This window comes from Oryctolagus cuniculus, chromosome 18 (genome assembly GCF_051225735.1).
Source record: "Oryctolagus cuniculus isolate XC-2025 breed Fujian yellow rabbit chromosome 18, ASM5122573v1, whole genome shotgun sequence".
Taxonomy (NCBI): domain Eukaryota; kingdom Metazoa; phylum Chordata; class Mammalia; order Lagomorpha; family Leporidae; genus Oryctolagus; species Oryctolagus cuniculus.
The window spans coordinates 68032452-68060352 of NC_142884.1; the positions used below are offsets into that span (position 1 = coordinate 68032452).

The 27901-nt window shown below is 46.4% G+C and overlaps 2 protein-coding genes across 9 annotated transcripts; one reads left to right on the top strand and one right to left on the bottom strand.

Moving 5' to 3' along the window:
* Positions 1-2562: 2562 nt before the first annotated feature.
* KARS1 (lysyl-tRNA synthetase 1) lies at positions 2563-19008 on the bottom strand. Of its 8 annotated transcripts, none has more exons than XM_089320503.1 (16): positions 18242-18755; positions 17891-17995; positions 16504-16680; positions 13983-14142; positions 13028-13193; positions 10105-10198; positions 9571-9757; positions 9336-9461; positions 7661-7780; positions 6129-6291; positions 5852-6025; positions 5631-5716; positions 5268-5353; positions 4534-4660; positions 3393-3536; positions 2563-2840 (listed from the first exon to the last, which is right to left on the bottom strand). In XM_089320503.1, exons 3-16 carry the CDS (start codon positions 16644-16646, stop codon positions 2742-2744), a joined length of 1875 nt encoding a protein of 624 aa, XP_089176629.1. In that variant the 5' UTR covers positions 16647-16680; positions 17891-17995; positions 18242-18755; the 3' UTR covers positions 2563-2741. The 8 variants fall into 8 exon arrangements, with proteins under 8 accessions (XP_089176629.1, XP_089176631.1, XP_089176630.1 ...); XM_089320505.1 differs by having other exon boundaries at positions 17891-17991; positions 18668-18750; XM_089320504.1 differs by having other exon boundaries at positions 18668-18739.
* A 133-nt stretch (positions 19009-19141) lies between these two features.
* TERF2IP (TERF2 interacting protein) lies at positions 19142-27213 on the top strand. The gene is made up of 3 exons (XM_002711734.6): positions 19142-19925; positions 24856-24980; positions 26019-27213. Exons 1-3 carry the CDS (start codon positions 19253-19255, stop codon positions 26412-26414), a joined length of 1194 nt encoding a protein of 397 aa, XP_002711780.1. The 5' UTR covers positions 19142-19252; the 3' UTR covers positions 26415-27213.
* Positions 27214-27901: the final 688 nt, after the last annotated feature.

Below are 27901 nucleotides of genomic sequence, written 5' to 3' on the forward strand. Positions count from 1 at the left end.
TGCAGGAAGCCGGGTTGGAAGCAGGACTCTGTCCTAGGCAGGAATCCCAAGCAGTGCTTTAACCCACTGTTAAGGATTAGCATCCTCCATCCACAACAGAATCCCTCCTCGGTGCTAACACTGATCCTGGTGACGTGGGCATGAGGGTATGATGGTCCAGGGTTCCTTATCTCAGGACTGGTTCTACTATCAATCCATGTCATTTCCCATCCCTAACCCTCACACCACCACTCATTACCAAGTCCTGTATGTTTTACTTCCCATCTCTTGAACCCATCTACTCCTATGGCAGCTAGCTAATTCAAGCCACTTTGACCCATGTTGAACTGATTGCTACTTTCATCTTTTCTTTCCTAACTCCACTTCCTCTCACAGCAGACTTGTTTTTTCTAAAAGATTTATTTATTTGAAAGGCAGAGAGTTACAGGGATGCAGAGGCAGAGAAAGAGTCAGTCTTCTGTCTGGTATTCACTCCCCAGAAGGAAGTGGAGCAGCCAGGACTCGAACCAGTGTCCACATGGGATGCCGGCACTGCAGGCAGTAGCTTTACCTGTTAGGACACAGCATCAGCCCCAGACAGCAATTTTCAAATGACAAGATAATCCGTCCGCTTAAATTCAAGGGCTTCCCAGCACTTTTCTCTGCAAGCTTGGTAACATGTCTGATTCCGTTCATTCCAGTAGAGCAGCTGGCAAATTATGAGCCTTCAATATTTTGAGGAAATAATGAGGACTTTATCATCCTTCCTTCTAACTTTTTTTTTTTTTTTGACAGGCAGAGTTAGATAGTGAGAGAGAGACAGAGAGACAAAGGTCTTCCATTGGTTCTCCCAAATGGCTGCCATGGCTGGCGCGCTGCGCTGATCCGAAGCCAGGAGCCAGGTGCTTCCTCCTGGTCTCCCATGCGGGTGCAGGACCCAAGCACTTGGGCCATCTTCCACTGCACTCCCGGGCCACAGCAGAGAGCTGGCCTGGAAGAGGGGCAACCAGGACAGAATCTGGCGCCCTGACCGGGACTAGAACCCGGTGTGCCGGCGCCGCAGGCAGATGATTACCCAAGTGAGCCGTGGGGCCAGCCCTTCTTTCATTCTACTTTCATTCCTTTTTCTTGCCAAACCCGGCATAGAGGTTGTAAATGCAGTTCCTCGATCCCCAACCTACTTAAGGAGAAATAGCTGCCTTTTCTCTCTGGCCTCCTACTCAACAGATCTTCAGATCATGTGTGACCCCATCCATTTCCACTTTCCCAGTGGTCTCCACTGACATTACTGCCTGAAGTCCAGGCCCTCATCTGGTCTTGACCTTCTACCCTTTCCTTTGGGGAGATGATTCCTCCACCTTAGTCACCGCTACCTTGCAGAAGTGTGCTATATGAAGTGTTTCTTCATCTCCTGATTAATACCAGGCTCAGTCCGTGTCCCACCCGCCCCCTCACCACCATCAAGTAGCTCCCAGTTAGGTGACTCAGCAGGTTCAGATCATTTTGCGTTACAGAAGTGGAAGCCTGTTGTGTGAGAGGTGGCAACTCCCACACGGGGTGCTTGCAGAGGTTTGGCAGAGGTGCAAAGGGTAAGTTCTTTGTTGTGACTCATTTGAATAAAAGTCCCCCCCCCCCCCCGCCTGAGTCTGGAAATAGGGGCTCCATTACAACAGGACCTCAGCCGCAACCTGTCACACTCTGAGCCCTGTTCAACTGAGGTGCAATATCATGAGAAAACTTGACTTACCACTCCATATTCTATTGTACATTATTATTTCCACCTGGATGTCTCAACAAGCATGGGAAGTATGTCCAAAACCAAATTCTCAGCCTTTCCTCTCAAATATATTGTTTTTCCATCAGTAAATGGCACCTCTGGCTTTCCAGCTGCACAGGTCCAAAACCTTGGAATCATCCCCCACCCCCGCCCAACTCCTATTCCATCACCAAATTCTGGTGCCCTTAGGGACATAGGCAATCCAACCACTTACAACCACTTCCACCGCTACCGCCCCAGCCAAGCCATCTCCCCAGCCCACCTGGTCTCCAGTTTCACTCCTGTCCTCCACGTACTAACTAGAATAATTACTTTAAACAAAAACAAAATCACTTCTTCTGCTTAAAATCCTCCAGTGGCTTCACTCACTGTCAAACACCCCTCTGTGTGAGCCCAGTCCATCACTCACTTGGCTTCAGTCATCCCAACCCTTTATTGTTCCTCCTTTATTGTTAAATGTGGTCCTCTACTTGGGTCACCCTTTTCCCACACACTCCCTGGCTGTCTCCAGTCTGCTACTTAAATGTCCCCTCACAGAGGTCTTCCCACTACTGCAGTTACACCAGCGCTTGTCCCATCCACCCTGGCCCCAGACCTGGCTCTACTTTTCTTAGAATACCAACAGAGTATGTACTGACTTGTTTCTTTTCTTCACCTCCCTACTCAACTCCAAAGAAAGAATGTGCATCGCATGAAAGCAGTGACTTGGGTTTTTGTTCTCTGCTGTGTCCCCCACTTCTTAGAACATCTGCACAAAGCAGATATTAATAGGCTAGCAATCAGGGAAAAAGCGGATATTCCAAAGGTAAACAGAAGAGACAAACGGTTTATTTGGTAACAAGGAGTAAAAAGGAATTCTGAATTCCTCTCTCTCTTCTGGTGCCAGCTGAACTGTGGTACGATGGATGGCAGCGCACAGGAATTCCTTGCTGTTTTGCAGAAATGCAAAGATGCCTGAGTTGTTCTGTTTGTAGTTTATTATTTTCTAGACAGATGTACCAACTGGGCTGCTTTCTAGGGTATCAGTGGCTGCTACACTCTCCTTCTTGTCTTCAGGTTTCATGGCAGGAAACAGAAGCACTTCCTACGGAGATAAGAATGCATCTGTAGCGAAGTACTCAGCACATTTTCATAGCAACCCACCCATTGCTTTTGCCTCTGTTGTTACCACCCAAACCCATAGTCTGTACATCCTGGCTGTAAAGGCAGCTGTGTTCTTTCATTTCGACTTAGTCCCTTCCCAGGTATAGAGGGTGGAAAAGAACAGCACACAGTGGTGTCTGGGGCACTGTATTAAAACAATGAATAACCCTTGCTCCACTGAAACTGGATGTCCTGACTCATAAAAATGGGGTAACGAGTTGCCACACCTGATGGGGCTGACTTAAGCTAAGGAAGATAATGCATGTGGAAAGTTTAGCACTTCCTAGATCCTCAAGAAATGCAATCAGTTCATAGTCTCCAAGCCTAGGTAGGAGTCAGACACCACACCAACGCTTGTCCTGTGAGGTGGTGTGTTACTCCTGTGCCCATTCCTCTGCAAGCCCAAAGCCCTTTATTTGCCAGGCTGCGAATGCCCCACCTCCAGCACAGCGCAACTTCAGGGTGGTGTGCACTGTGGGGGGCTGCTGTGTACCTTGATGTTATTGGAGTCTGTCAGAAACATGGTGAGGCGGTCGATGCCCATGCCCCAGCCAGCAGTGGGGGGCAGTCCGTACTCCAGGGCAGTGCAGAAGTTTTCATCTATGAACATGGCCTCATCGTCACCGGCAGCCTTGGCCTAAAAGAGGAAAGAGAAGCAAAGCATTCTTCCAGGACATCCATGTCCAAGAGAACACACTGAGTGCTCATTATCCCAGGGAGCCTGACACTTGGCACTTGCTGAGACAGGCCATCTCTTTCAGAGACATGCAAAGTCAGGACTGATAAAAACTATCTCAGAACACACACAAATTTCTAACACCTTCGACGTAGGGGTCTGGGACCCCAGTTAGCCTGATTTTCAGAGACTCTATGCCAATTCCCAAGAGTTTCTCTCCCCTTCCCTCAAAGCAATCATCATGGCAGTGATAGTGTAGGTCTCATGTGGACTTTGTTGTCTTCATTTATCTTTTTTTTTTTTGACAGGCAGAGTGGACAGTGAGAGAGACAGACAGAGAGAAAGGTCTTCCTTTGCCGTTGGTTCACCCTCCAATGGCCGGCGTGCTGTGGCCGGCGCACCGCGCTGATCCAATGGCAGGAGCCAGGAGCCAGGTGCTTCTCCTGGTCTCCCATGGGGTGCAGGGCCCAAGCACTTGGGCCATCCTCCACTGCACTCCCTGGCCACAGCAGAGAGCTGGCCTGGAAGAGGGGCAACCGGGACAGAATCCGGCGCCCCAACCGGGACTAGAACCTGGTGTGCCGGTGCCGCTAGGCGGAGGATTAGCCTAGTGAGCCGCGGCGCCGGCCGTCTTCATTTATCTTTATCTGCCTCTCATCCTCAAGCCACCTCGATAACGAAACATCTATGAAAAACAATAGGCAAATGTACTTTCAAGGCAGAGCCGTGTCCCCCATGCAGATAATTATAACTAAGCTCTCTTGTACTGTATGGTCAAAACCAGTCAAGACCTTCATCCTGAAATGTGATGTTCTCCAGCAAAGCCTATGGCTTTATCTTTTACTCCCATGGACATCACAAGAATGTGCAGGTGACAGAGACCAGAGTTAAGGCTGGCATTTCCTGGTGAGCAGGTACAGGGATTAAATCCACGCTTTGGCTCTCTGCCCTTCCCTACCTTGGCCTGTTCCTCAAAAAGCTGCCGCTGCCGCATAGGGTCATTCAGTTCAGTGTAGGCATTGCATACTTCCTTTTTCATGACAAACAGCTCAAAGCGCTCAGTCAGACCCTCCTTAGAGCGGTGCCTACAGGAAACACAAGAGGAGGCCGATTATACAGGCCCCTGATATCTAACATCTGGTATAAGGACTCCTGAATGCGAATGGACTCAGAAGTTTTACAGACTGCAACCTGAAGCCAGCATGCACTGTAAGCACCAAATCCTCTGATGTTATATTGAGGAAACAGACAAGAGACCAGACACACACCAGGAGGACTCAATTATTTTCCCAACAAGCAGTGTGGTAGACCATTACATTGAGCCACACTTCACTCCTCTCACACGGCCTCTAGGCTGGCCAAATGACATAGTATGGCCAATGGGATACAACTGGAGGCTTTCTAAGTGTTGTGCACTGAGGCTAGGTCTTTTGAGAGCTTTCTCTGGGAACCCAACCGCCATGCTGAAAGGAATCCCAGGCTATGCTGCCAGAGCCGCTTTGTGAAGAGGCCTTAGGACACAAGACCTCATGTGAAGAGGATCAAAGCACTCCAGCAGAGCTCCCAGTTGACAAGAGCCACCTGAATTACCCCAGGCAGCACCACAGGAAGCACAAAGGTTACTCTTCTCAAACAGAAGCTGTTTTAAACCACTAAGTTTTGGGGTAACTGAGACACCATGCTTTATCTTACCATTTAGCCAGAGGGCTCATGATCTGCGGGTGATCACAGATGAATGTGGGATTGATGCACGTCACTTCCAGGAATTCCCCGACAAGCTTAATGAAAAGGCACAGCAGAGGCAGGCATCAGCTTCCACCCAGATGGATGGATCACAGCCTTTCAAAGCTGGAAAGGCTTAACTGAGACAGTGTACTTGAAAGGTTTGTCAGGGTTTACTATGACGTTCAAAGTTTGTTCACTGCTTTGTTCCTCTTTAGCGTTTCCTATGAAACTGCAGAAACAACTGCTCCCGAGTGGGGTCCATTTTCCTAGGGGGTAGGGGACTGGTGAGCACTGCATGAGGACATGCATGTTAAGGGCACAGCCTCTCACCTTATCAAGGAGCCTGGCTGTGGTCCGAGGCGGAGGGCACTCAACAGCTTTTGCCACACAGATATCATCAAGAATTTTGCGAGTTTCTGCAATACAAAAGTACAAGTTAGGACTTAAACATCACACTAGCTCAGTAAAATGTACATAAAGAGAATAGTTTCCATGAACTCTAGCTCTGACCCAAATTTGAAAACCGTGATGGCGGGGACTTGTCACACTACCTTCTGTTTCATAGAGGTGAGTTTCTGGCAGCTTCATCCCCAGGGCTTTCTCGAGCTCCTCTATCATGCTGATTCTCCGGAAGGGTGGGGTGAAGTCAATCTCATAGGCTTGGCCTTCTGGGCCATCTGGGTGGTAGGTGACTGTGTACCCACCTGTGACATGCTTCACCATCCCTGGGAGACAACCAGCGTTTAATGGACACAGAGCACAGGAAATTCTCTGAAAGCCGCACACGAGTCCTCCAGACAAGCGTGAAAGACCAAGAAAGGAAGTCACCTGAAATCATCTTCTCCGTGATCTCCATGAGGTCATGGTAGTCTGCGTAGGCCATGTAGAACTCACAGGTGGTGAACTCAGGATTGTGAGTCAAATCAATCCCTTCATTCCGGAACTGGCGCCCAATTTCATAAACCCGGTCAATGCCACCGACCACCAGCATCTAACGACAACAGATGGTGATGGCTATGGTTATGGCAGCTAGTCTTACCAGCTCTGGGACATTTCTGTCCAGATGCCCTAAATAAGTTTTCACAGTTCAGGCATGCTTTCAGGTCAGCTCAGAGTGGTTCTCTGTCTCCCTTTCCTGGCTGCCCAGGACTTCTGAATGCTCTTAGTAAGTCTTGGGTGTTCCCCACCTTCTAAATCTCAGAGCTCTGAGACTTCAACTGGGAAGTTACTGAGAGACTTAAGTACTGCATTGGATTTGTTCTGGCAAAGGAGGACAGCATTATGTGGCCTTTTAGAGGTAGTTGTTGCAAATATCCCACTAGCAGTGACCTGTCCATAGAGCCAGGATTAAGAGCTGTGCTGCTTAATGGAAAAGATACTGGAATCTCCACAAAAACAGTCCAGTGATACGACTCAGAATCCTTTCTATTTGTGTAGTCTCCAAGCCCAACACACTGCTTACTCTGGTTTGGATGTCATGTGCGGGATGCCTAGTCCCCAGGGTGACAACACTGGGAGGTGGTGGGACCTTTAAAGTGGAGCCTGCTGGAGCAAGGTAATTTCATCAATGGCAGTGCTACCTTCAGAAAAGATTCACCATGGACGACAGTTAGTTCCAGCAAGAGGGCAAGACTGAAGAAAAGGGCAAGACGGGCCTCTTCCTGCTTTCTGGCTTCCAGTCTTGCATGTGATTTTTCTCTCAAGTGCTCTCACCATGATGTCATCTGCTATGATGCAATGCAGCAGACTGAACAAATGGAGCCACCTGATCTTGGATTATCAGCCTCCCAAATGGGGAGGTAAATAAACCTCTTTTCTTTTAAAGATCCCAACCTCAAGTATTTTATTTCAGCAATGGAAAATGATCTAACACTTTGGTTCTCCAGAAATTGAGAGCTTCCTCATGTAGCTGGATAAATGTTTGCTTAAACAAGTTATAACCAGTTCTGTTGTCTGCAACTAAGAATCTTGAATGACAGTCTTCACGATATTTACTTTGGTGATTTGAAGATACGCCTTCACAGTGATTTGATCTGATACGTAGATACTTATTTTGAACTTTCAGAGAGGTAAGTTCTTTCTTTTACAAAAGACTAAAATCAGATGTAATCCAAATTGAGGAGTTCTAGCAGAACTAAGTTACGAGTACCTCTATACCCGAGAAAGGTAACCCCTTGCCCTCTGCCCTGCAATGTTCTATTGGTCTTGCGGAGAAATTCTGTGTTAACACTCACAAACCTGAAGAATCAGAATACTCTTGGCTATTTTACTCTCACTGCTATTTCTTGCTGCACCTGTCTAGCCAGTGGTTTTCCAGCCTTCTGCTTTTTTAAAGGAACAGGTGTCCTATTATTGATTACCTTGTGGTAGAGTTCTGGAGCAATTCTCATATACAAGTTCATGTCCAGCTCATTGTGGTAAGTGATGAAAGGCTTGGCCACAGCTCCCCCTGGGATGATGTTCATCATGGGAGTTTCAATCTAAAAAGGACAGGGAGAAATGTTTAGTCCTTAGACAAGCAAAGACTTTGGGGACACCTGTCAAGCTTTACAGGTAACACAGTCCAAGCTTGTTACATCCTTAAGTAAAACGAAGTTCAATGATAATGTGAAAGTACCCGACTAAAACAGACTGCTTCTGTGAACACCAAACACCCCTAACATGCTACCATACTCTCACAAGCTGACAATGGGATGACTCCAAATGGATACAGCTTTCTTTTGGGTATAATTTATTGTAATATTTATTAAAAGCTCAAATGATTCTATATTTTGACTTAGTTTTTAAATTTTTAAAGATTTATCTTATTTATTTTAAGGCAAAATGACAGAAAATGGGAAAGACTGAGAGAAAGAGATCTTCCATCTGATGGTTTAATCCACAAATGGCTGTAATGGCCTGGAGTAGGCCAGCCTGAAGCCAGGAGCCAGGAACTCTGTTTTGGTCTCCCACAAGGATAGCAGCAGCCCAAGTATTGGGCCATCACTCGCTGCTTTTCCAGGCACATTAGACAGGAGCTGGATTAAAAGCAAATCAAATGGAACTCAAACCAGTGCTCTGATATGGGATGCCTGTATCACAAACTGCAACTTAACCCACTATGCTACAAAGTCGGTCCCAGGTTTTGTACTTCTAGAAGATGTTTGCTGGAACACTATCATAGAAAAAAAACAGCAACAAATAGAACTATCATTAGGGGAAACAAATCATGCAGCATTAAGAAGCCAAAACATGTATACACATGTACTCCACGTGGAACATAAGCATGCACATATGCACAGTAGGATGCAAAGAAGGACACACATCAAACTTGACTCTGGGAAGGGAAGTTAGGTGGCAGAAGTGAAAGGGTATTTTCAGTTTTGCTTTTACTTATTTCTTTAATGTTTGATTTTCTTTCAAATAAATAAATAAATCTTTAAAAATATACATTTAAAATTTAAAGACTTATTTATTTGAAAGTCAGAGCTATGGAGAAAGAGACACATACAGAGAGAGATTCTGTCTACTGGTGAACTCCCTAAATGGCTGCAACAGCCAAGGCTGAGCCAGGCTGAAGCAAGGAGCCAGGAGCTTCTTCCAGGTCTCCCACATGGGTGCAGGGGCCCAAACACTTGGACAATCTTCTGCTGCTTTTTCCCAGGCCATCAGCACGGAGCTGGGTGGGAAGTGGAGCAGCCGGGACACATAAATCAGCACTGATATGGGATGTCAGCATCACAGGTGGTGGCTTTACCCACTATGCCATGACGTCAGCCCCTAAAGATATTTTTTAATGCTACAAAAATAAGCAAAATAATTTGATGATACATTGAATGTGGCATCATCGGCGTGTAGATGGCCCCATACCTTGTATATTACAGTGAAGTCAGGGTCTGATATTTTAATCAGTGCCCTAATAAAGACATTGGCAAGAAAGAGGACAGTCTCAGGAGGGAAACAGACACAAGATATGTCTCAGAAAACGAAGGGAAGGGACAGTAAGCAAAGCAGAGCAGGGCAGCTAGTAATGCCAAGGAAGGAATTCTCCGTCACCTCCAGGAACCCCAGTTCATCCAAGAAACTTCTTATATATGTGATGATCTTCGAGCGGATGATAAATTTCTGCCTCACAAAGTCATTCAGGATCAGGTCCAAGTATCTCTGACGATACCGTGTTTCCTAAACCAAAAGCAGAAGGGAGAGATCACTGCTATGTTTGATTCAACGGTGTGACAAAAACAAAGGGGCTGCATCCTGGTGCCTCAGCGAGGAGGCCATGAGTGCTTACCTTGTCTTTGAGGCCGAAATGAAGATGAGGTAACATATGCAAGCAAGGAGAAAGCAGTGTGATCTCGTGGGGGATGATGCTCAGCTCGCCCTTCTTGGTTTTCCCTGGATTTCCCTGGACTCCAATTATGTCTCCTCGACGCAGTTTGTTATTGATACGAGTAAATTCTTCTTCTGACTTATAATTCCTGAAAAGACAGGATGTTCCATATAAAACAGTTCCAGTTAATAATGATCACCAATTTTCTCTGGAACCCTCAATCAACTACTACTACCTAGTTAATGTGACCCTGAGAAGACTCTCACATTCAGGGGCAACTGTTAGAAGGATCATCTTTCAATTTTTATTTTCTTTACTACCATACAATTTAGAACAGTCATTACTTTCTAGGTAAGAGATGGCCTTTTCGTCATCCTCTCAGCCGGACTCAACCATGTTCCCCTCCTTCTTATCCTAACCTGCAAACACCAGTGGGAAAATAAGACAACATCAGCCTCTGTCCCCAGCTGTGTAACTGGGTATTGTTCTACAAACCTGGAATTGGCCATGACTTGCAACTTGACCCCCTCTCCTCGAAGGTCATAGAAGATGAGTTTTCCCCCAGATGCTCTTTTGGCATGGATCCTACCTATCAAAAGAACAGCAAAAATACTGACTGACAAGCAGTATTTTTTTCTTTTTTTTTGGTCAGTGTAGAAAATAAAACAGAATAATCTAACTGTTGCCTGGCGTGTAAGTCTTGCCTTTTTCTTCACGGCAATGATCCTCACTCAAACCACCTTTTAAAATTTTTTTGTTAAGATTTATTTATTTGAAAGAGTTACAGAGAGAGGGAGAGATGGGTGCGGGCAAGTATTTTCCATCTGCTGGTTCACTCCCCAAATGGCCCCAAGAGCCAAGCCGAAGCCAGGAGCCGGGAGCTTCTTCCAGGTCTCCCACATGGGTGTAGAGGCCCCAGCACTTGGGCCATAGCAGGGAGCTGGACCAGAGGTGTGGCAGCCTAGACTTGAACTGGCCGTGCCACAGTGCTGGCCCCTTAAATCAGTTAAAGATGTGCAGGAAGATCTGGCTTTAACGATGTTCACTGGATTCCCGAGGATGACTATGCTGATGGTGGCACCACTTTTGAATCCATGAATCCTCACATGATAAACAGATAGTACAACTGGATAGGCAAAGTAAAAACTGACAAATTTACATGGACAAAATTCACAGCGAAATTATGTGGGAAGACATTCCCAAGAACCGTCAAATGTAATGCTGAGGCAATCCCCCAAGAGCCACACGAGTTCCACATGGGGAAGAAGCAGGGGGAACGAGGCAGGAGGAGGATGGAGGGTAGCAGCTGGAACTGGGAGGGAATGCACCGTTTCTATGTAGGGCACGGTTGTATCAGTGAATACATAGGATGCAGCAGTGTGCTCACAACACTCTCCAACCTTAACAGCCAGGTTCCCTTTTAGGGCCAGGCTCTGCAAAATTGAACACCACAAGGAAAACAGAGACAAGGGAAAGAAGAGGCCCAATAAAAGGGAAGGGAAAGAGTCAGGAAACTTCAGAAAGCAAGTGGCTCCACCTGAACACTTTACAAAAACAAAAGAGGAAACTCAGTGAGGTTGGAAAAGCTATCTAAATCATGCTTCTTTTCAACATAAAGAAAAGCTAATTTTGTATAAAAACAAGCAACATAAAAGCACTGCAATCAAGTACCATAGCAAGTTATTATTTAAAAAAAAAAGAAATAAAAATCACATCCCCACTATCAAAATGAATACACGTAAGAAAGACTGGCTCACAAAAACAAAACGAAAGTCTTGCTGTCGCAAGGGGCTGAAAGATATGAGCAACAGGAGCATGCATTTGGGGTGGTGGTTAGGACACAGCTAGGGATGCCAACATCCCATACTGAAGTCCCTGAGTTTGAGTCCCAGTTAATCCTACTCTACTTCTGATCCAGGGTCTTGCTAATAAGCACCCAGGTGATGGCTACAAGTACCTAGGTCTCTGCTACCTACATGAAAAACCCAGATTGAGTTCTGGGGTCCTGGTTTCAGTCTGGCCAGTCCTGGCTATTGTGGGCATTTGGGGAGTGAACCCACCGGTAGGAGATAAAAAAAGATTCAACATATGGATAATGAGTCCTCAAAGAAATGCAAAATAAGAAAACAAGTGTGGGGCCAGTGTTGTGGTACCAGCAGGTTAACACACCCCCCTGGCATCCCATATGGGCAGTGGTTTGTGTCCTAGCTGTTCCATTTTTGAACCATTTCCCTGCTAATGTTCCTGGGAAAGGAGCAGAAGGCCCAAGGTATGAGGCCCTACACCCATGTGGGAGACCCAGATGGAGTTTCAGGCTTCTGCTTTCGGCCTGGTCCAGCCCTAGCCTTTGTAGCCATCTGGGGAATGAACTAGCAGATGGAAGATTTCTCTCTATATCTCCTCTCTCTGCAGTTCTCTCTTTCAAATAAATAAAAATTAAAAAGCAAGGAAAGAAGGAAGGAAGCAAGGAAGAAAAGAGATTAAAAAAAAAAAAAAAGAACCACAAAACTCTGTTTGTGAAAAATTTTCCAAAATAGGAAAAATTTATGGGGTGGGAGTCATGGTGCCATGGTCACACTGCTGCTTGAGATGCCTGAGTCCTGTACTGGAGCGCTGGTTCAACTCCCCAGTACTCTGCTTCTGGATCCAGCTTCCAGCCGTGAACACTGCCCAAGTACTTGGGTCCCTGACACCCACTTGGGAGATCTCAGAGGAAGTTCTGCACTCCTGGCTTGAGCCTGGCCCAGCCCTGGCTATTGCTGGCATTTGAAGAGTGAACCAGCATATGGAAGATCTCTCTCTCTCTCTCTGTACATCACTCTTTCAAGTAAGAAATAAATCTTTATAAGATTCAAAAATATTTAAAGGGCACACCATGTATCTGAGATAATGAACTAGAATGACTAACATAAGATGTATTTTACTAAGACTAATGGACTTTAAAAAGAAGGAACTCTGGGTATTCAGATGTTGGCAGAGGTCATAGGATTATGGAGAACTAAACTGTTTCTTTGAATGTTCTAAATTTCCTACTACTGATTGATTTAGTATTATTGGGATGAGGAGATAGGAAAAAGATGTAGCTTTTTTAATTAAGGAAAAGAAGAACCCACACAAGATACTGTAACTCCAAAACAATCACGTTCCAGAAACAGTCTCAGTGCAAAGCATTCCTACACCAGGGACTAGAATTCCCAGGAGTCTGAGGCCATGGTTCCTACCGAGGAGGAGAAGTCCTCATAAACCGTGAACGGGCAGCAGCTGCCCTCGGAGTGCCCCGATCCAGCTGCCTTCCTCTGGAATGTGATCCCACGCCTCAGGGTGGCTCTACTTCCTTCTGTGAATACAACCTTCCTTACGCTGCTCAAGAGGCCCGACCGCTGAAAGAACTCAACAAACTGCCAGGGACGAGTCCTACCTGCCACCTTTAAGGTGATGTCAGTCAGATGGTCTCCAGGCTGCAGGTGACTGTATTCTTCGATGAAGTGAGTGAGCGAGATGTCTACATGGAACTTGTGTGGGTATGGGTCTTCCCCGTTGACCTTCAGCTGGTGAACCGCCTGACTGCGGATCTTGTAGTATTGCTGTTCAAGAAAGAAGCCATGAGAAGCTGAATCTGGTGAGACCCACAGCCCATCTGGCAGAGTGCGGTCTTCCTCCTCAGAGCATGCCACCGATGCACTCAACTATCCTTTAACCAACCACTCTGCACGGCTGAAATCACTGGATTGAATATGGAGAAGTGGGCTTAAAATATGCAGGGTGGCCACATCTGCAGCAGGAAATGAAGGTTAAAATTCCAAAATGCAAGATTCAACAAAAATTAAAAAAAGAGCTCTGCCTAAACATAAGTTTAATTGGTCTCAGCTTCCATTTCTGGAGATCTTATCTGCATGGTGAGTCACTTATCTCCTTTTACCCCTGGCCACATATCAGACTTTTCAACAATGCAGACCCATGGAGGAGGTAATAGGGAATATTCTACAGAAGGGATCGGCAAACATTTTCCGATGCAACTTCTCAACAGAAGGGTGGGATGAAGCAAGAGGGAGAGGCAAAAGTGGACCTGGCCTATGGAAATTTTATTTTATCGACTAAAGTAAACCAAGTCCATCTTTAGGGCAACTCTTGGACTTTCTCTGGGGTCACTACAAAAAAGATTAACTAGTCACTTGGGGGTAATGGATTCTCCCAGATGCCCCAAGTGGAAGGCCCTCTCTTACCATGGCAATGCCCAGGACCTGGAGCCCGTTCCAGCTCCTATTTACTTTCTTAATCACCGGTCCCTCCTACCGTATGGTTCCAAGGAATCGGCCATGGCCTCATCAAAAGCTTTGCTTACATCCAGCCACGCCATGGCCCAGAGGACTCACGTTTGGGTCCAGGCTCTCCTCCTCGGCACCCACACCATTGTCAGTGGCGTGGTTGGCGACAGCAGCAGTGGCCTGGCTTAGCTGTTTCTCACTGAGCTCTTTCTGCTTGGCCTCCTTCTCCGCCACTTTCTTCTCAGCTTTGAGGCGTCGCTTTAGCTCACTGTTGGGGAGATGAAAGCAGTGAATGCCACAGCTACCTGAGGTCACGTCTCAAACCACCAACACCTGAGGGAAACGCTCAGCCTCACACTTGACCTCCCCACCCCCACTCCATCTCTTAACCACTCGACTCTACATGAGGGAGACAATGGGAAAAACAACTTTAGAACAAAGATGCCGAAGCACATTCTCATTCTTCTGCTTTCCAGTCTCAGGTTCTGGCAACTAACTAAGGCAAAAATGCAACAAGGCAAAGGAAATCCCACACGGTCGTTTACAGGTTTTCTAGAAAACCAGGAAGGTAAGCTTTCCGTGGCTAGGGAGTTCCTTGAGGGCAGGGATTAAATCTGAGTTGTCTGGCACCCCCTGCAGAAGACAGTCCCTATGGTACCAGAGCAACATGTGGTAACATAATATCCCTAGCTCTATCTGCCACCTCTCTGCATCTTGGAGGAATGAGTGGGGGAACAGGGAGGAGCTGGCTCTTCAGGGCTTTGGGATCCAATCCAACAGCAATCTCTCCAAGAATGACTCTCAGCATTGGCCTCATTTTGTCCCCATGAGCCTGACTCTGGCAAGAGTAGCACACTCATGGGCACCAGTTCAAGACCCAGCTGCTCTACTTCCAATCCAGCTCTCTGCTATGGCTAGGAAAGCAGAAGATGGCCCAAGTACTTGGGCCCCTGCAACCATGTGAGAGATTGAGGAAGCTCCTGGCTTCAGGTCAGCTCAGTTCTGGCTGTCATGGCCATTTTGGGAGTGAATCAGCAAAGCAAGACCTCTCTGTCTCTCTGCCTTTCAAATAAATAAATAAATCTTAAAAAAAAAAAAAAGAGTAGCATACTCAAAGCAGCATAATATGGGGACAGTGTTCTGCCTTTATACTCATAGTGCCTGGGACTAAATTCTGACACACCTAACAATTATGTGAACTTGGGGAAGTAACTTAACCTCTTAGCACCTGTAAAACAGAAAGAAATAGACACACCCACCAGCTGCTGCTGTGTGGACCGAGATTATGCTTGTAAGGGTTGACCCTGACCTAGCATTACTTAGCACTCAAATGTGTGCTGTCCTAGGTCTCTCTATCTTACCACTTCACTCTCTGCCCCAGGACAGAAACCACAGTTTTGGACACATTTCTGGTCAAATCCCTCATGATACAAATTCTAGATACTAGTCACCTGAGACTCAAAAACCAAAGCACTTGGAGGCCGATGCTGTGGTGTAGCAGGTTAAGGCACCACCTGTAGTGCCAGTATCCCATACAGGTGCCGGTTTGGGTCCTGGCTACTGCACTTCTGATCCGGCTCCCTGCTAATCCACCTGGGAAAGCAGCAGGGAGCAGTCCAAGCGGTTAGGCCCTTGCACCCACATGGGAGACCTGGAGAAAGCTTCTGGTTTCAGCCTGGCCCCGCCCTGGTTATTGTAGCCATTTGGGGAATGAATCAGAAGATGGAAGGCTTCTCTCTCTCTGTCTCTCCCTTTCTCTTGTAAGTCTTTCAAATAAATAAATCTTAAAACAAAACAAAACAAAACACTTTGAACAGTGTGGTATTTCTCTTAGGATCTGAACTTGCTATCTGAACCTAGAAACAAGAAGAGACTAGGGACAGCTGGACACCCTTATTATTCAAGGAGAATGCACTGATCATCCTTCCAAACCTACAATGGTAACACAATAGTCCCTAACAGTGCACCATGGTAAAAAAGTTTAAGTCATGCTTGCATGCTGCCTGGCTTTTGTAAACAACCTTCATTTTCAAGATGGGTTCAAAATAACTAAAATAACAATAACAAGGATTTGCACAGATCATTTTTAAATAAGAAAAACTGATTCTGATGGCTTCAATATATAATCTGTTTTGTCACAGTTCTAAAGTCAATCTTTCCAAAACCAGTGTGGTAGCCTATTATGCCGTAATTCAGCTAAGTGGGCACATAAGGCTGTCTAGGATTAAGCTAAACCTGTTTTCCAACCAGTTAAGGTGTTAGCACTTATCTCCAATCAATCCCAAAGGTAATCCGAAAAGATTTTAGCGATAGCAGCAAGCCTAGAAACCAAATTAACCTCAACAGCCAACAAAACCCTAACAAGACACAAAAAGGAAAACAGGATTAGAAATTCCTTATTCAGACAAGGGTTCTGTTCTCAGTACTGTCCCGGAATAACATCCTCAAGTCATCTCAAGACTCTGGAGAGACAATACGAATTCCTTAAAAAGAAAACGGAAAGGACCTGCAGTAGTGGAGCTTTGTTTCCTTAACAAGCCCGAAGACTCAGCCATGTCTTAACAGATACTGAAGCAAGCACAGGTAGGTTTTTGCTCTTAGAGCATGAAAGAAGGTAACAGGCACCAACCTTCTTTTATCAGAAAGTGGCTTGTCCTTGTGAAGCGCTGAGAACCGAGCAAGTTGACACAGTTGCGGTTCCCTCTGACCCCACTGTGCCCAGGTGTGGCGCAGGGAACCCCTAACAAGCCTTACAGCAGCTTGCGTCAACATGGCAGAACACCCCGGAACTAATGATCACCACCACCTGGCGGAAAACACAGAGACGTGGTGTCAGATCCAGCACTTACAGGTTAGGGGAGGGAGGCCTTGCCTGCACTACCTTTTAGTGTCCTATTTAACTCAAGACCTTTTTACTGACAGCAACCTTATAAACACTCGCTGTGCTGCAAATGTTACCTGACAAGGTACCCATTCTTGGCTAGGGAAGAGATGCATAACCAGGGTCATATGTCAACAACTTACAAGCAGAAATGATCTCAACACTGTGGAATATGGTTCTGAAGCCCCAGAAGTGTGTGATTTCTCTCTAGGAGATGAACTACCTGGCCACAAGATGGCAATGGGAAAGCATGTAAGACAAGAGGAAAATGTCACTATTAAATGCAAACTCTAGTGGAAGCTAAAAGCTGCCTACACAAACACACCTGTGAATCGAAGACAAGACTGGAGATCAAGGACGAGGAGGAAAGGAAGACTTCAGACAGAAGCTACACTCCTTGTGTGTACGCACCACGGACAGCAGAAGGCAACCAAATTACCGAGACCCACCTTTCCACAGTGTTCTAGTGAATTGGGGGGGGGGGTAACTTTTCATTGGGGAATGTGCCATTTGGATAAGCAGCTGATACACTTTTAATCTTGGGGACAATACCCAGTATAAAATCATGCTCACTACAGATTTCAGATCAAGCGAAGTTCCAAGAACAGTTAAGAAACAGACGGAAATGTTAATCATAAAAAGTTATTTCGGAATGTCAACAGCAGATTCTCCGAGATACCGTGAGGCGGTACAGAGTGGTCAGTACCTACGGCGCGGGCCGCAGTTACAGATGACTTTAGATCTGCATCAGCGCTACACTCCACTTCAGCCATGCCTTTATTCACCCAGAGCCTCAGTTTAGTAATTGGAAAAGCAGACACCAACATTTCTCGTACAAGGTAATCAGTAAGATTACTTAGAAATGTTGTATAGATCTAGTACATAAAACTTCCTCAAAAAGCGGAGGGGGTTTATAATCTACAAAACAATTTACCTTAAAACTGCACTCCCAAATGGAAACCACGCTTTCAAGGCACAGTGTTAAAATTCAGTTATCGGGGCTTGTGTTTTGGCACAGCAGGTTCTCTGCTGCCTGCAACTTCGGCATCTCACATCAGAGCAGCTCCCTGCTGAGGTGCCCAGGCAGGCAGCGGAAGATGGCCCTGGTCCAACTGCCTGGGCCTCTGCCACCCACCTGAGAGACCTGGAGGCGTTCTGGGCTCCTTGCTTCTAAGTGGCCCAGCCTTGGCTACGGTGGTGATCTGAGGAGTGAGCCAGCAAATGGAAGATCTCTTTCTGTCTTTTGAATAAATAAATCAATCCTTAGAAATAAGCTAAATTTGGTACTGATGAATCAGACCACTCTGGCGAACCTCGTAGTAGACTGCTACCAAACTACAAACCTGGACACTTCTCTAAACTATCTGCAACATAAACACAGGTACACATAAGGAATCCTTTATAAATTCTTATCCAAGGAACCGCTACAGCGATTCCCAAGCAGACTATGCCGCGAGGCCCCAACCCACTAAGGCAGCCGGGATACCTAATAACTTAATTTCTCGCCTCCGCCCCTGGAAAGGTATTGATTATGGATCATCCTTCCGAGCACAGAGAAGCCACTGCAGGTCATCTTGATTTTGTCACGTTCTCTTGGGCTGGTGAAAAGCGACACACCCAGCAGCGCTAGGGCCGACCTGGCGTCTGCGGCTGAGCAGTCAATCAGACATCGATTATTCGCTCGATAATCACTAATGCCCTGCAGAACCCATGTGGGCAGACGCCCGACGCCGTTTTAGAGTTAACCCCTCTCTGAACGCGCAGGGTTCAGAACGCCCTTGGTGAGGCCAAGGCAATGATGAAAAGCTAGGCTACGTAACACCTCTCTAGACCTGCTCAGTAATAAAAGACTGCCTTTCTCGGAAAGCAGGAGGGAACGAACGCCAAGCCCTAAGTTTCACTTCCCGGTCACCTCCCGGTTCTCCCGCTAGCTTCTCCTCCGCATTCTCTCGCTCCGGCAGAACCGAGGCTGGGGACCCGCCGGTGTCGGCCCCGGCTCCGCGGCCCCAGGGCATCCCGGGCCATGTAGTTTCCAGCGCGCAGCCACTGCGCCCCAGCATGTGCGCACCCACGAGAGCCCGCGGGACGGCTCCCGGCGCGGTCTCCCGGACAAAAACCTCGAGACCCATCCCAGCCCGCACTCTCCGACCACAAAGGCCTTAGCAACCCGCAGCAATACTTACTTCTTGCTCAGTTTGGGCTCGCCATCCACTTTCACCTCTGCCGCCTGCACCGCGGCCATCTTCCCAGAGGGCCAGACCCCAAAGTGCCGAGCAGAGTGGCGGCGCGACAACTTCCGGGTCAGGGCTCGAGGCCCCGCCCCTTCCGGAGAGAGGGGCGGGGCGCTCTCGGCGCGCGGAGGCGGCTCCTGGCGCAGGCGCGCTTCGAGGCTCCGCGGTCGCGGGGTCTGTGGCGGCTGCTTTCTGTCAGCTGTGCTGCGCGTACGGCGCCGCGGTTCTTTAGAGGGCCGCTCCTCTGGTGCCTGTTGTTGTCAGACATGGCGGAAGCGATGGATTTGGGCAAAGACCCCAACGGGCCTACCCATTCCTCGACTCTGTTCGTGAGGGAGGACGGCAGCTCCATGTCGTTCTACGTGCGGCCCAGTCCGGCCAAGCGCCGGCTGTCGACGCTCATCCTGCACGGCGGCGGCTCCGTGTGCCGAGTGCAGGAGCCTGGGGCCGTGCTGCTGGCCCAGCCCGGGGAGGCGCTGGCTGAGGCTTCGGGCGACTTCATCTCCACGCAGTACATCCTGGACTGCGTGGAGCGCAACGAGCGGCTCGAGCTGGAGGCCTATCGGCTGGGCCTGGCCTCAGGCGCCGGCCCAGCCCCGGACGCGAAGTCCGGCGCGTCCTCGGCCGAGGGCGCCGCGGAGCCCGAGCCGCAGCCGCCGGCGGGCCGGATCTCCTTCTCGGACGCGGACGACGTGGCCATCCTGACCTACGTGAAGGAGAACGCGCGCTCGCCCAGCTCCGTGACCGGCAATGCGCTGTGGAAGGCGATGGAGAAGAGCGCGCTCACGCCGCACTCGTGGCAGGCGCTGAAGGACCGCTACCTGAAGCACCTGCGGGGCCAGGAGCATAAGTACCTGCTGGGGGACGCCCCGGTGAGCCCCTCCTCCCAGACGCTCAAGCGGAAGGCCGAGCAGGACCCGGAGGCCGCGGACAGCGGGGGTGAGGTCTGCGGCGGCGCGGGGTGTCCGACGGCCGTGTTGGCGCTTTGGGTAGCACCCCTCTCTGACATCCGGGTGATTGTGCACCATTTCCCCCCGCCCCGCTCCCCCGTTTTAATGTCCTTTGCGCGGAGCTAGTGTTTTGGCATGGCCGTTTACAGGGAAATCGCCCCCTTGCCACCCCACCAGCTATCCGTTTTCTCCTCCAACCGGCTTCTTGGGCGCCTTGGCAGAACTTTCAGAGGCTCACTTTAAAAAAAATTAAAAAAAGGTCTCTCCTGCTTTGTGGTCGAGTCCGTGGAGGCCGTTTTGAAAGCATGCCAGACCCGTTTATTTCCATGCTTTGGCTGAACTGAGTGCGCACTCACCTAAGAGGCTACGGTCGGATTTGGAAGGTCCCTTCCTGGCTTGCTTGCCTCGAGTGAGATTTTGAACTCGCAGTTGAAGTTCAAGTTGAGAGGCAGGTGTGATTGGACACAGTGCAAAACTGTAGGGATGGAACTGGTGCCACCAGCTTGTGACAGACCTTTCTGTTCACAGAGGCATGCTGCCCCCAGCTCCTTCGCTTTTCCCGATTCCTTTCAACGCTGTGAGTCCTGGGGAGGTGAAATCGGTTTCTCCTGTCCGGCATGCACAGTAGGAACCTTGTTTTTGATAAAAGTGACATTTGAGATTCATTCATTCAACAGATATTTGAGTGTCAGATACTGTTTTCCTTTTGGGATGTGACAGTAAGTAAGAGGCCCCGCGGTCATGGAGCTTAGCATGCTAGCTGGGCGGTTCGGTAAGTGCTATAGAGCAAAAGACATCAGAGTAAGTGTTGGGGAGGAGGTCGATTTCTATAGGATGGGAAGGGAAGGGCACTGTAATAAATTGTTTTTAAACAGAAAGTAAAGGTCACGAAAGGCTAACCTGGATGGTTATCTGGGGAAGAGTGTTCCAGATAGAGGGAATAAAAAGGAAAAGGCCCCGAGATGGGAGTATGGTTGGTGTGTTCTGTCCAAGGACAACAGTGCTTAGATAGGAGGAAGCCAGAGGGAGAGTTCTAGCGATGAGGTCAGGGCTGGGGTATGGGTGAAGGAGGTCATCAGGTAGGGAGGGCCTTGCTGTTAAGTCAGTGATGTTGGGACTGCCGGCAAGCTGTTTGGAACTTCGGATAGAATTTAGCTGGGTTCAACCTATCTATCAAAATGATATTTTAAAATGTACACACTTTTATTTTAAAAGCTATATGCACAGTTTTATCAATTTAATGTTTTAATTTTTAAGATATTATAGTCAAAGGCTTAATGGCTCTACTACATAAAGAGTTCAACGGCCGGCTCTGCGGCTCACTAGGCTAATCCTCCGCCTAGCGACGCCGGCACACCGGGTTCTAGTCCCGGTCAGGGCGCCGGATTCTGTCCCAGTTGCCCCTCTTCCAGGCCAGCTCCAGCTCTCTGCCGTGGCCAGGGAGTGCAGTGGAGGATGGCCCAGGAGCTTGGGCCCTGCACCCCATGGGAGACCAGGAAAAAGCACCTGGCTCTTGGCTCCTGCCATCGGATCAGCGCGGTGCGGCGGCCATTGGAGGGTGAACCAATGGCAAAGGAAGACCTTTCTCTCTGTCTCTCTCTCTCTCTCACTGTCCACTCTGCCTGTCAAAAAAAAAAAAAAAATAAAAAAAAATAAAGAGTTCAACAAATAAAAAGTAGAAAAGACCATAGTCCAGCAAGAAAGTATAAGGACAGTGGATAATAATTAAATGAAAAGATGTTCATCTTCACTCATATAAAGTAAAAAAAACTTAAAACTATAGTGTGTAAAGTTTATATTAATATGTTTGAAAAAGATTTAAAACAAAGTTTGACAAAACACTGTTCAAAATAATGCTTTTGGGGCCAGCACTGTGGCACAGTTAGTTAAAGCCCCAGTACCATTTTCCCATATGGGCGCTGGTTCGAGTCCTGGCTGCTCCACTTCCCATTTATCTGGGAAGTTAAAGCCCCAGTACCATTTTCCCATATGGGCGCTGGTTCGAGTCCTGGCTGCTCCACTTCCCATTTATCTGGGAAGGCAGTGGAAGATGGCCCAGCTCCTTGGGCCCCTGCACCCACGTGGGAGACCTGGAAGAAGCTCCTAGCTCCTGGCTCCTGGCTTCAGATGAGCTCAGCTCTGGCCATTGCTATCATTTGGGGAATGAACCAGCGGAATGGAAGACTTTCTCTCTCTCTGACACTACATCTCTCTGTAACTCTTTCTTTCAAATAAATGAAAATAAATCTTTTAAAAAATAATGCTTTCATCAGATTTATTTTTAAGATATATTTTTTATTTATTTGAAAGGCACATTTATAGAGAGAGAGAGATCCTCCATGTACTGGTTCACTCCCCAAATGGCTGCAGCGGCTGAGGCTGGGTCAGGCCAAAGCTAGGAGTCAGGAGTTTTCTCCTGGTCTACCTGAGTGGTAAGGGCCCGAGCACCTGGGCCATCCTCTGCTGCTTTTCCCAGGTGCATTAGCAGGGAGCTGGATCGAAAGTGGAGCACCCCGGATTTGAACCACCACCCATACAGGATGATTTTTAAAAACTTACTTTTTCTCTTTCTCTCTGTCTCCTGATATTTCTCCCTCGATCTATCTCTTGCTCTCTCTCTCTTAGGCTCTCCTTTTTTTTTTTTTTTTTTTTAAAGATTATTTATTTTACTTGAAAGTCACAGTTACACACACATACACACACACACACAGTGAGAGAGAGGTCTTCCATTTGCTGGTTCAGTCCCCAATTGGCCGCAACGGCTATAGCTGTGCTGATCAGGAGCCAGGAGCTTCTTTCAGGTCTCCCATGTGGGTGCAGGGGCCCAAGGACTTGGGCCATCTTCCACTGCTTTCCCAGACCATAGCAGAGAGCTGGATCGGAAGTGGAGCAGCTGTGTCTCGAACTGGCGCCCATATGGGATGCTAGCACTGCAGGCGGCAGCCTCACCCAGTACACCACTGCACCGGCCCCACGCTCTCCTTCTCTCTCTTTTCCTTCTTTGCTCCTTCCCTCCAGTCTGTTGGATTTCCCCCAATAAACGCTTTCCCTTACTCTGGTGTTTGGTGTGTTTTGTGGTGGCCTTACATTGGTGCTGTGACTCGGATCCAGGCTCTGCCAGTGACTTTGCTCTCCCTTTGGGGATCTCTGAGCTGCCTTGGGGTCCTGGAGTTCTAGTCACAAAACACACCCCTGGAACTAATAATAATAATAAAAAAAGACTTATTTATTTATTTGAAAGAGTGACAGAAAAAGAGATGGTCTATCCTCTGGTTCACTTCTCAAATGGCCACAATGGCTGGAGCCAGGAGCTTGCTTTATCTGGGTCTCCAATGTGAGTGGCAGGGATCCAAGCACTTGGGCCATCTCTTCTCCTGCTTTCCCAGACACATTAGCAGGGAGCTGGATCTGAAGTGGAGCAGCCAGCGCTGGAACCAGTGCTTGTATCGTGCTAGTATCGGAGATGGTGGCTTATCCCACTGTGCTACAGTGCTAACCCCTAAAGTTAGCTTTTGATTTTCACAAATTTTTTGAAGTACCCTCAGATATTTGTTTTTTTTTTTTTTTTCACTTAATATTTCCAAGGTTCATCTATATTTTGTGTCAGAATTTCCTTTCGTTTTAAGGCTGAATAATATCACATTGTATATATCACATTTTCATTATCTTTTATCCATTAGTAGACAATTATTTTCATTGTTTGTTATAAATAATGCTGCTGTTTGGGACCCTACTTTCAGCTTTTTTGGTGGATACTCAGAAGTGTACACATTTTGTGTTTAATCAAGTCATTTTATGTTTAACCTTTAAATTTTTTTTTTTTAATTTATTTGAAAGGCAGAGGAACAGAGAAAGGGAGTTTTGAGGAACTATCATACTCTGTTTCATTTACGTGTGTGTGCGTGTGTTTTAAAGCCCAAACCTGAAGCCAAGAGCCTGAAATTCCATCTGGGTCTCCCACGTGGGTGCAGGAATCCAAGCACTGGGCCATCTTCCACTGCTTTCTCACTTTGTTACCAGGGAGCTGGGTCAGAGTTGGTATTTAAAAAAAAAAAAAAAAAAGAAGAAAAACTGATATAGCTGGTACTTACCTTATGCCCATATGGGGTGCTGGCATTTTAGGCCAGAGGTGAACATGCTATACAACTCTGGTCCCCCATTTACTTGTGTTTTAACACATACAGATTTGTGTAACCACCACCACAATGAAGGAACAGTTCTGTCACAAGAAAACTTGTTACTTTTTAGTAAATTTTAGTAAGTGGAACATAACATAGTTAAATCCTGAGGCAACAATGTGTAAAGAGGAAACAAGAGGATCCTATTTTGTAAATGCTGTGATGCAGTACCCAGATCTACTTTAAGCTTCTAGGAGAGATGACTTGCCCAAAGTCCCGTTCTAGGTTTACCAGCATCCAGTGACTGAGCAATGCAGAGGAATGAAGTCTCTGCCTCTTTGCTCCAGCGCAGTCAACTCTGAAGGAGCTTCCTAGCTTGTTGCAACTCCTTCACAACTCCTCTCTGCCCACGCCGCTTTCCTTCTCTTCCATAGTGTTTTCCTAAGAGCACTTGCTAATAATAAACTCCATTTTCCTTCTCAGAGAACCAGTTTATGACACATTTTTGTTAATTTGCAAAATCTGTAAATACAAAGCAAAAAACGAATTAAGCTCAAGGAGTATTTTCATGTGTGAGAGCCTGGCATTTGTATCCCCATTTGGGTAGTACAGCTTTTTGGAAGCAAGCATAGAAATTGTTAAACATGCATGTTGTATGCTTTTCTTATCCTTCCGAATCAAAAATATGTCTTCTGAAAAAAGAAAAGTACAGGCTCACTTCTCATCCAGATCTCATACAGCATGCATTGTATTTTTGATTTATGCAAAAGTGTTAATTTATGCTATTCTTTTCTTCAATAGAACCACAGAATAAGAGAACTCCAGACTTGCCTGAAGGAGAATATGTGAAAAAAGAGATGAAAGAGAATGAAGAAGCAGTCAAAAAGATGTTTATGGAGGCCACCCGGGAGTTTGAGGAGGTTGTGGTATGTTGAATACGATTTATTTATGTGTCTTTTCTTTGCTTCCATTATTTGAAACTGGATTTTCCATCTACCTTTGTCACCATCTAAGGCCAAGGAAGGTAAGAGAAATTCAAGATAGGAAGAGAAAATGGAAAGTGGGACTGTTCTGGGCTTATGGTGTGTTTTGAAGCTTTGCTACACAAGGTTTTGGTTTTGGTCAGGACAATTTGAAGGGTCAAAGAATAGGGGTGGTTATAAAGTTTACTTATTTTTATGTGTTTTTTTTTTTTTTTTTTTTTTTTTTCCAAAAGGCAGACAGATCTTTCCATCCACTCTTCACTTCCCATGTTCCTACAGCAGCCAGGGCTGGGTAATGCTGAATTTGGGCTCTTGGAACTGAGTCTGAGATTCTCACATGAGTGGTAGGACCCAAGTAGTTGAGCCATCATCTGCTACTTCCCGAAGTATGCATTAGCAGGAAGCTGGATTAGAAGCAGAGTAGCTAGGACTCAAATTTAGAAGCAGAGTAGCTAGGACTCAAATGCCTGAGCTCTTTGATATGGGATGCAAATGTCCCAAGCTATGATGTAACCACTGCACCAAATACCTGCCCTTAATTCCATTTTTCCATGGAAGTACCATCCATTTTTCCATTTGGAAGTGCCATCGTGTGTATGTATATGCATAATACATACATACATACATATATATGTGTGCATATATACACACACACACATTCACAAATATATCTTCCATATTTGATGTAATATCTAATATTCTGTTGGAATACTATAGTCAGTTATACAAATATATACAAACAGTTGTGTATTTACCACTTACATACTGACACATCCAGCACATACTTGATCTTAGCCAAAAGGCTGAGAAGCGATATCCAGCACAAATAAAAGTAAGAAGGAATGTAGCGTATTAGAGCAATTGAAGGAAGTCCCATGTGTTTGGAGAAAGGGCAAGAGAATGGGAGTTAAGAGACACCAGGTATTGCAAGAGCTCAGAACATGGTAGTTAGTAACTAGTCTTACTCATCGTTTTCTCTAGGTGGAGGAGAGCCCTGATTTTGAAATACACATCACAATGTGTGATGATGCGCCATCTACACCTGAGGAAGACTCAGAAGCACAGCCTGAGGAGGAAGAGGAAGAAGAAAAAGTTTCTGCACCAGAGGTGGGAGCTGCCGTTAAGATCATCCGGCAGTTAATGGAAAAGTTTAACTTAGATCTGTCAACAGTTACACAGGCCTTTCTGAAAAACAGTGGTGAGTTGGAGGCTACTTCCTCCTTTTTAGAGTCTGGTCAGAGAGCTGATGGATACCCAATTTGGTCCCGACAGGATGACATAGATTTGCAGAAAGATGATGAGGATACCAGGAATGCATTGGTTAAAAAATTTGGTGCTCAGAATGTAGCTCGGAGGATTGAATTCCGAAAAAAATAATTGGCAATATAATGGGAAAGAAAAATGATGTGGCAGATGGGACTATTAAAAATTGTGACCATTGAAATTTAGAGAGCTCTTGCATTGACACTTACCTTCTGACCAATGCTGCCATTGCTCTGTGAATTACAGGTTGTAACAAGCAGAGTTGTGTAGAAGGATAAAAAGTCAAAGCAGTTGGTATGTGTATTTATAATTGTCCCTGGCAAGTATCAGTGTTTATGAAAGGAAAATCTAACCCAGTGAGGGATTGGTTTACACAATAGTAGTTCTTTGTGGAATTGGGACCCCTGCTGCCTTGGTGACAGGCTAGTGACAAAGTCAGAGGAGGAAATTGGGAGGCATACATCTTTTAGGTAGCATGTATGAAGAACCTCCCCGTTCCTTTTGCAGAAGCTCCTCTAGGTTGTGATAGATTCCAAATCAATAATCTAGAAATATGGGAAGATCTAATCACAAAGTCTTAAACATGAAATATCCCAAATCCTTGTATTCTCCCAATGAGCTCTGATTTTAGACTGCTTTGAAAATCCTATATTTGCTTTGCTGTCCTTTCCTTCAATCCTTTCTCAGTCAGGTCTCCAGGATGTTTCTTTACATACCACTCGGTTTTGTTTAACACTTACACAGAACTCTCAAGAGTCTTGAAGAACAGTCTTACTCTGTTAATAGTAATGTGTTTTTATTTATTGAGAATAGTTTTGTGCTAAAGACTGTGCTAGACTTAAAAATTAGTGGATCACTTCCACTTTGTTGTGTTGCTTTTGTTATTGAAAATAAATATAACTTTGTATTTGAATCTTGTCAACCAGTGTTTCTTTGATTATGTACACAAAACCTTTTAGGTATCAAAACTACTAAGTAACTAATGTTTTTAGCTGTTGTTAATTACAACTAGTTAAGTGCCATTTTAAAACTAGTTGGCCCTTAGAAAGAGGCTAGTTCCCCTGGATGGAGCAAAGAGAAGATCTTCATCAAGGATTAGGAGAAACAGTAAAATATGGTGAAGTACTGAGAGAAGATAGTCAGGAACCAGCAGGTGTTGCAGCAGGTGTCAGTGCTGTGACACCAGTATCCCTCGGGCAGTCACCATCCCAGCACATGCCATCAACAGGAGTCCTCTGTAAACAACTACTTGACGCTTTCCTCCTCCTTCAAGTGCTGTGGGGTTAATGCCCATGGGAATGAAGGGTGAGTAGGAATTAGAGGATGCTAATTCTGTACCTCCTTCTGTTGGCCCCCCACCACCACCTCATTTCTTAATAGTAAATCTTGGAATCATCAGTTGTACTCAGATTCTTTCCTTCGAGTTCACTGCTAGTGGAACTCAGCCTAAGTCAAAGTTTAAACTTTCCTTCTCCTCAGTGTTTTGGAGGCATATCACTCATGCTCAGTAGTTGCCTTTTGTTTAAATGTATTTTGCATTTCATAGGAGATGAGGTTGTTTAAAAATCATTGCTTTAGATATGAATTGGAGATGACACCTA